The sequence below is a fragment of the Gaeumannomyces tritici genome (assembly GCF_000145635.1).
Source record: "Gaeumannomyces tritici R3-111a-1 unplaced genomic scaffold supercont2.4, whole genome shotgun sequence".
Taxonomy (NCBI): Eukaryota; Fungi; Ascomycota; class Sordariomycetes; order Magnaporthales; family Magnaporthaceae; genus Gaeumannomyces; species Gaeumannomyces tritici.
In genome coordinates this window covers 2,553,386-2,561,439 of record NW_008804548.1, presented here as the reverse complement: position 1 = coordinate 2,561,439, position 8,054 = coordinate 2,553,386, and the positions used below count along the sequence as shown (strand labels likewise).

General features: G+C 56.2%; 2 protein-coding genes across 2 annotated transcripts; both read right to left on the bottom strand.

Annotated features, from left to right (window-relative positions):
- Nucleotides 1–1,004: 1,004 nt before the first annotated feature.
- On the bottom strand, nucleotides 1,005–4,212 carry GGTG_08265 (2-isopropylmalate synthase). The gene is made up of 5 exons (XM_009226104.1): nucleotides 4,067–4,212; nucleotides 3,610–3,879; nucleotides 3,327–3,471; nucleotides 1,673–3,250; nucleotides 1,005–1,603 (listed from the first exon to the last, which is right to left on the bottom strand). The coding sequence occupies exons 2-5, from the start codon at nucleotides 3,615–3,617 to the stop codon at nucleotides 1,430–1,432; spliced, it is 1,905 nt and encodes a 634-aa protein (XP_009224368.1). The 5' UTR covers nucleotides 3,618–3,879; nucleotides 4,067–4,212; the 3' UTR covers nucleotides 1,005–1,429.
- A 368-nt stretch (nucleotides 4,213–4,580) lies between these two features.
- Nucleotides 4,581–7,941, bottom strand: GGTG_08264 (FreB protein). Its single transcript, XM_009226103.1, has one exon. It carries the CDS (start codon nucleotides 6,665–6,667, stop codon nucleotides 4,745–4,747), a length of 1,923 nt encoding a protein of 640 aa, XP_009224367.1. The 5' UTR covers nucleotides 6,668–7,941; the 3' UTR covers nucleotides 4,581–4,744.
- Between the last annotated feature and the right edge of the window lie 113 nt (nucleotides 7,942–8,054).

The following is an 8,054-nucleotide window of genomic DNA, read 5'->3' as shown; positions in this document are numbered from 1 at the left end:
GCTGGCTGCACCAAGCCTCAACACTGACCGACAGCACGACAGGTGGGGCACACTCCTCCCGCCGCCTGGAGCGGTCAGATTCCAGAGCCGTCAGTTGGGTGGATCGCACGGCAGGCAGACGCAGCCGTGGCAGGCAGACGCAGCCGTGGCAGCCAGCAGACGGCTGAGGCCAGACCGCAAGCGGCTGCGGGCAACAAACCAACGCTAACAGCAGGCACGGAGTTGACGTCAAAGCCTGGGGCACGCACAGACTACGGACGGCGGATACTCGACTTGATTCGTGTACCTAGGTAGGAACACCGGCATTTCAAATGATCCAAATAAAATAAAGCTCACGGTTCCCGTTCGCATGGGCAGAATGCCAGTGTGCAAGAGCGCCTACGTGCACCCAACCGTCCAGAGCAGTGTGCCAACATTGATACACCCACGATCGCTGGTGCTGTTTTGTGGCACTGTGCGAATTTGTCGGGGCTGAATCAGGGGCAAAGGGCAACCAGAGGACAGCCTAGGTATCCGACAAAACCAGTCTGGTCGTGAGGCGGCCAAGCCATCCCTACCAGGCAAAGACAGGCATCCATCTGGATGGGGCCCCGTGTCTATTCGTGCGAACCAAGAGGAAGCCAATCGAAGAGTGGGCAAGAATCAGAGGGGCTCCCACGCCCACCACAAAAAGATGGCAGTTCCTTCGAGGAATAGGACCAGGAATACATGCACAAACAGAAACAGAATAAAAGAATAGGAGGAATAAAGACAGTAGTCAAAATAGGAATAACAAGAAAAAAAATAAGACGACAGCTCGCGGATCTTTGGGCTCCTACGATAGAGGAGGAGACGCCCCTGGACTTCCAAATCCACACGCACAGCCACACCGACAGTGTTGCCTTCTTTGTTCCTCGAGGAACGCACTTCTGCCTGTTTGTGACTGCCAAAGATCCCTGCCAGTCTGCGTTTGACTTCTCATCCTTGAGCTGCGATATTCCCATTGGTCCGAACCCTACCAACTCCTTCCCTGCAGTCTTGTCTTGCCCTCCCAGCCTGACAGGGCTCAACTCGTCGTCACCAGCAAGGCAACCTAATCTTTACGTAGGTCCTTTGTGATTTTTTTTTTTTCATATGACCATATAAGTACCTACCTAGGAAGATGTCTATCTACCTACTTAGCTACTAGCTAGATCCACTCATCCAACAAACAACACACTAGCTAGTTGCCCCATCCATGGATCCAAATAGACAGGCATCTCCTTTTACTTTTCTTTCCCTTTTGTTCTGGGCCCCCTTTTGAAAAAGCTCTTTTGGTTTTTGTTTCTGACCGTGTCCCCATTTGCAATGCTTTTCTCCCACATGGACCACTAGGCTCAAACAATCACCAACCGTTTGATACCAATAAATGAAGTCCGTGTCCTCCTCGACCTGCCCAAACGACAGTGTTTCACATTTCATCCGCTTGTGCCTCCAGGGCCTGAATCAGGTCTGGCTTGCGAGCAGTTCCGTTGTGCGCACCAGGCTTCAGGCTATTCCTGTCGTTCAGGTCCAGCTCTTGACTGAGAGACCTTTGTGGTGTCGGGCGGGCCACTATCGGGCTCCCAGGCCGGCTTCCAACGAACTAGTTCACAGATGATACGAGGTCAGCGTATTTCGTCATGCTTGGCAATGATTTATTTCCAGGACTTACGTTGCTGGCAGCGCTCAGGAGCGCGATCAGGGAGCTTTGTACCACGTCCTCATGCAGACCCACGCCCCATATCTTCTGTGACATCCCCGAAGCCGTGCACTCGATGTAGGTGGCGGCCTTGACGTCTCGGCCCTTGCCGACGGCGTGTTCCTTGTAATCGCTGACGTCGAGGTCGACGCCCACTGACCGGAGCGCGTTGGCCAAACTCGAGATGGGGCCGTTGCCCCTGCCGCGCAGCTTGTACTCCTTGCCTTCGAGCGCGATGACGCCTTCGAACACGCGCATGAGGTTCTTGGTGTCTTGTGTTTTACCAGGCGCCGGAGGGGCGGGGCTCGTCGACCGATCTGGGTTGATGGAGTAGTCCACGATGGAGAAGCGGGGGTTCTCGCGCAGCGAGTACGTCTTCTGGAAGAGCTCCGTGATCTCGACTGGCAGCAGCTCCCTGCCCAGCTCGTCGGCCATCTTCTGCACCACCTTGCTGAACTGCACTTGGAGTCCGCGGGGCAGATCCAGATGCAGGTGCTGCTGGATGATCCAGGCCGCGCCGCCCTTGCCGCTCTGAGAGTTGACCCGGATGACGGCATGGTAGTCGCGCCCGATATCCTTGGGATCCAAGGGGAGGTATGGCACCTGCCAGTAGTCGTTGTACTCCGCCCCAGTCTGCTCCCGTAGCTGGAAGCCCTTCTTGATGGCATCCTGGTGGGAGCCGCTGAAGGCGCAGACAACCAGGGAGCCTCCGTAGGGCGCGCGCGGGTGCACTGGGATCTTATTGCACACCTCGACAACACCGATTACGCGGTTTAGGTCCGAGAAGTCGATATTGGGATTGATCCCCTGGGTATACAGGTTCAGGGCCAGAGTGACCAGGTCGACGTTGCCGGTCCGCTCGCCGTTGCCAAACAGGCAGCCCTCAACGCGGTCGGCACCGGCCATCTGAGCAAGCTCAGCAGCGGCGACGGCGCAGCCGCGGTCGTTGTGCGGGTGCAGCGAGACGCTAACCTTCTCCCGCTCAGATATGTTGCGGCAGAAGTACTCGATCTGGTCGGCGTATACGTTGGGCGTCGACATCTCGACCGTAGCGGGCAGGTTGAAGATGATGGGGTTCTCTGCCGTCGGCTCCCAGGCAGCCTTGACGGCCTCGCAGATCTTGACGGCAAAGTCCAGGCCCGTATCGGAGAAGGTCTCGGGGCTGAACTCGAACGCCCACTCGGTATCCTTCTGGGCCGGGTCGTCTTTGGTCAGGGAGCGGACCAAGCGGGCGCACCGGGTGGCCAGCTCGAGGCTCTCCTCCTCGGTAAAGCCAAAGACTATGCGACGGAAGCATTCGCTTGTGGCCAGGTATATGTGAATGATAGCCTTCTTCGCGCCCTTGACCGACTCGACGGTGCGCCGGATGAGGTCTTCACGACACGGCGAAAGCACCTGTAGCCAGACATCGTCGGGAACCGTGCCGGGCGTCTCGATCAGTCGCCTTGTGAAGTCAAAGTCCGTCTGCGACGCCGACGGGAACGAGACCTCAATCTCCTTGTAGCCCAGCTCGCACAGCATCTTGAAATAGGTCCATTTTTCATCCCCGGACTAGCTCCAACTGCCATGTCAGCTCCCTCCTCGTTACCGCCGAATCTATAAGCAGGTGGGTAGGAGTGCTGCGCACCATCGGGTCAACCAGACTCTGGTTTCCATCACGGAGATCTGTTGATAGCCATCGGGGGGCCTTGTCGACCGTCTTGGATGGCCATTGGCGGTCCGGGAGGTGGACAGGGGGAAACGGCTGGTACTTTTTGGAAGGGTCCTTGAGCCTGCAAAGAGGCACGCGAGTGGCTTTGTGAGTTCGTGTCGAACGCGTAGTTTGCACAAACTACTAGCTAGCTTCCGAAGGGCGTATAACGGCAGGTCTGCGGCGCGTCGCCAGACTTGCTTGACTCGGCTTAACTTACATGGGCATTATTGCGGTGGTTGACTGCAGTAAACAGACTTTGTGGTTTTATTTTATTGTGTCGACAAGCCCTTCCCCAGGTATGACGAAATTTGACGGGGGCGGCGTTAGAGAAAGAGGGGCACACTCGCTTGTCGTGGGGGTGTTGGTGCGCGCAAGGGGCCGTGACAGTCAACTGGTAGCCAGGAGCGAACCCAAACTGGGCCAATTGCAATTGGTCCTCAGATTTTCTTCAAACACTCTTTCGGTGCCGCGCTGATGTTGGAGAGAGCTAGAAGTCGAGAGATAAGGACGTTATTAGTATGGACAGGGATACGAATGGCACAAGGTAGGCCGAACGGCTGGGTATCTCATCTCAACGGGAGGGACTAGGTGTTGCAGCATCATCATCAGGTCGTCTGTCCCCACCAAGGACGGCACGATGGGGGGGAGACCGGCAAATCTGAGGCCATGCGTACCTTGCAGGTAAGGCGGCTCTGTAGGCCACCTGGAATTGCGCCGCGAAGGAGGGGGCAGGATAGTAGAGAGTCGGTTTGCGTCGAGCTGAAGACTCGCGAGAAAGAACTTTGGCTGTTCACCAAATTTTGGTTCACGGTTAGTGAGGGTTTCGGTCGGCATATATTGAGGAAGGAAAAACCACTGAGTCACCGCGCGCGTTACAAGGTATGCGCCCTGTAAATAACATCCATGACTAACTTTTTTCCCTATTTTCTCTCATGGGTTCGCTTTGCCTGCATCGGTCCGTCGCTCTGCGGGGCTGTTCGCGACGCGATGCGCTCACACTCGATTTGATGCATGGTTTGACAGCTGGCTCATCACCGACGTCGGCGAGAAACGACTGGACACATGCCCCAATTGCATTGCTGAAAATGGACCGTAGTTCGCAATGAGACCGCATATCCCACCAGTGCATATCGAACGAACTGTTTGCCGAGGGTAGCCGCCCTTGAACAGGAGCTGTAGTCCTGGTGAGTCCTCTAGAAGGTCAACCGTCCTGATCCGATCACCACATTCAAAAACGGCGATAGCGATTTACCGATAGAATTAGTCATAACAAGTCCAGAGAGATAAATATATACACATGAAGTAAACAAACTGCCCAACTCCCCTATTATCAACCGCTGCACCACGTACCGTCACCACGTGAATGATTCCTCCCAGAAGGTGACAGAGTGTCCCGAATCCTGCATCGAGCGCGCGGCGGCCCGCACATCATCCGACAGTGATCCTGGGCCACACACAGAGACACACATAGCTCCGACCTGCTCCGAAACCTCCTTTTCGATGAGGGTGTAAATGTCGGGACGGCCGGGGAAAAGACCGACGCTGGTGGATGGCGACATGATCTCTCGCGGGTTCTTGGGCCGCGTGACAAATAGCCTGATCTGGAGTATTTGTTTCCTGTTCGGGAGGCCCATGATGGTTTGCATCCACGGACGCACCCACTCCATGGCCTCGTACTCGCGCACGATCCAGACGAGCACGATCTTGCGCGTAGCAACCGTCCCATTGTTGTACCCATCCATCAGGTGTTGCAGGTAGCTAAGCTGGTGAGTGATGCCGGTGGCGCCCGCAAAAAGGATGACGTGGCCGAAGCTGTCGAGAGAATGGTGGCCGGCATACGGACCCTCAAATGTGGCGCGTAGCGAGAGGGGCCGCGTTCCATGCTCCAAAGTTCTGTTATACAGTTTGCGCGTGAAGCCGGTATGTGCCCCGATGACGAACGAGACCGTTGTCCGAAGGTCCTTCTTAAGCACCAGCTGCTCTCCCTTCTCCACTGTAGGGAGAACTTCCTTGATGGGCGTGTGTTCAACCCAGGCAATGGAGAACGGGTGGTTCTCCCAGGGGTTGATGCTCGCGAACCGGAGATAGGCATGGGTGCCCGGCTTGACGTCCACGTAGCGCGGGAGCTGCATGCGTACGCGGCACGCCTCGTTGGGCATCGCCTCGACGAAAGCTTCGGTGTATCCATGGCTCGAAGCGTTGCAGTACGCCGTGCGGATTGCGCGTGCGAGACGGTCAGCCATCCAAAGAATCATTATGGCAATGACCCAGGAGAGCTGCGGAAGTCCGCCAGGGATCGATGCGGTCGCGCAGTGGACCCATGTGCAGCCAACTGCCACGAAGGCGAGGATGATATGCACGTTGAGGAAGGTCTCATAGAAGGCGTGCCGGACAGGGGAAAAAGAGAGAAGAACCAGAAGCACGAACGCGAGCGTGCCAACTGCGCCCGAGGCGATGAAGTCGTCGTGCAGGATCTTATGCTGCACGCTTTCCCAGCCGCCGTCGGCCAGTTGCACGTATAGCCAGGCAACCGTGTGAATGATAGTCTCGATCACTACGGTGCGGCCGATCCAGCGGTGGATGAGGTTATACGTGTCGAAGCTGATCTGCAAAAGGCCGATCAGTGGGTTGTTACGGGCGGCGAGAAGAAGGAGCGGGACCATGTTGACGGCGGCAAGGGTTCCGGACCGTCCCCGGACTTCGGCGGCGAATGAATATCGGTTCTCGTTGGCAAAGTTGAGGACCAGCATATACGCTATGTTGCTGAAGAGGTACAGCGTCAGCAAAACAGCGTGGAGCCTGGACGGCAGGGTGCCCATGTTGAAAGCTGAGGAGAGTCGGATCTCGCGGTTATGGCGCTTTTTCCAGAGAGGCGCGTAGATGAGATGTTTCTTGAGACTTGGCATCCAACTCCACTGCGTCACCTTCCAGTAGTTCTGGCGATCGACGGCAGCTGACATGGCCGACACCTGGCGCAGTTTGGACCACGCGATCTCGCCAATCCGGACGGCAAGCACGATGAGACAGACAATACCCAAGCTCCACCATAAGGTGTCCTTGAAGAGCATGTTGACATCCTGACTCACGCCGTTCAGGCCGGTGTTGTAGGGCGAGATGGTCGAGTTCGCCTTCGGAGGGGTCGTGCCGCTGGGAGGTTCAGGTGCGCGCGGGCTCAGAGAAGGCGTGGTTTGTTGGAACGATGACGGCGACGAGAATGCTGGCGATAGGAGCATCGTGACCCCAAGGGCGACGGCCCAGCGCGGCTGGATATCCATCTCGTCTTGTCGCCTTTGTAGGTCACTTTTCTTCCTTTGGTCTTGATCAGTTCCGTAGAAGAATCCTCCCCTGTCGTTTCGTTCCCAGTGCTTGATATTGGTGCCTTCTTTGATAGTCGCAATTCTGAGGGGGGACCATCAAACAAGGTGTAGAGGTCGTGAAGTCTCTATTTGAGTAGAAGGCTGCTGCGGCGGCGACGGTTGTCAAAGGGACAATAACATCATTGTGGATGTCCGCTGTCAAACGAGAGGTGGTGGAAGGGCGTCCAGTTGGCGGCCTTGTACGAGACCAGGCGGGCACGGAACAATGAGGCGGATGGCTAAACAATATGATTGCCTGTTGATTGCCCACCGAGAGATGGGAGAACAAAGATGCCGACAGTGACAAGGAAGACCGCAATATCTAGGTATTGAGCTACTTCTTTGTTCACTAGGTGCCTTTGATCGACAAGGAGAGAAGAGACAAGAGCAGGAAGCCGAACGAGAAAAGGGCGGCCGAGCTTGGCGGACTGGTGCAGTCGAATGCTGGAGCTGACTCTGGCTCAGGCTCTGGCGACGAAGGATGTTGATATCCCCCACGTGGGGTGTGAAGCTGAGACGTCCGAGTGGCAGAAGTAACGAATGTATGACAAAGAGCGAGTTGTCTGCACGTGGAGCTGGAATGAATAAAACGACGATGGGTGCTGTGGAATGATGCGGCGTCACGCCAAGTCACCTCTGGGGGCGAGGGGCGCGTAGGTAGATGGGAGGCAGACCAGGCACGTCGGAAGTGAGTGACTGTTGCGATGATTCCTGTCACCGAAAGAGCCGCTTCCTAGTCAGGAGACTGGCCAGGATTTGAGGGTTTTCCTTGGCTGCGAAATGATAGCTTTGTGAGGATCAGCGGCCGGCTGCCGAAAGGTCGGGGGTGCTGCTGGGAAGTCCAAGCAGGGAGGAGGTAGATCGGTTTGCACTTGGCGGACCAATCCGATGGCTGGGAAGAGATTGACGATGCTCCGATTGGACGAGGTGAAAATGAGAGAGAGGACGGGGAGGAAAGAACGGAGGTGTTGAACAGAAATTCAAGGTGAGGAAGGAGTGATGTGACAGTCGTGTGCGCGCGGTACCCGGCCCGTCGCGATGGTAATATAAACTTCACAGTGCAGCGGCTCGATAATATGAGGAGTCTGAAGCAACGTCCCCGCCAAGAGAATAAAACAGGGGGGAAATTGATAAAAAGGAGCACGGAGCCGGCCAAATGGAGAGGAAAGAAAACGCAAGAGACCTGACCACAGAAACGGGTGCGACCCGAGCTGTTGGACAGAGATATATCCGTCTGCTTGGAGGCCCAAGGGGGGCGGGAGTGGCTTGAGGGGGTCGCATCCGCCCTTCCTTCTGCATTCGTCAC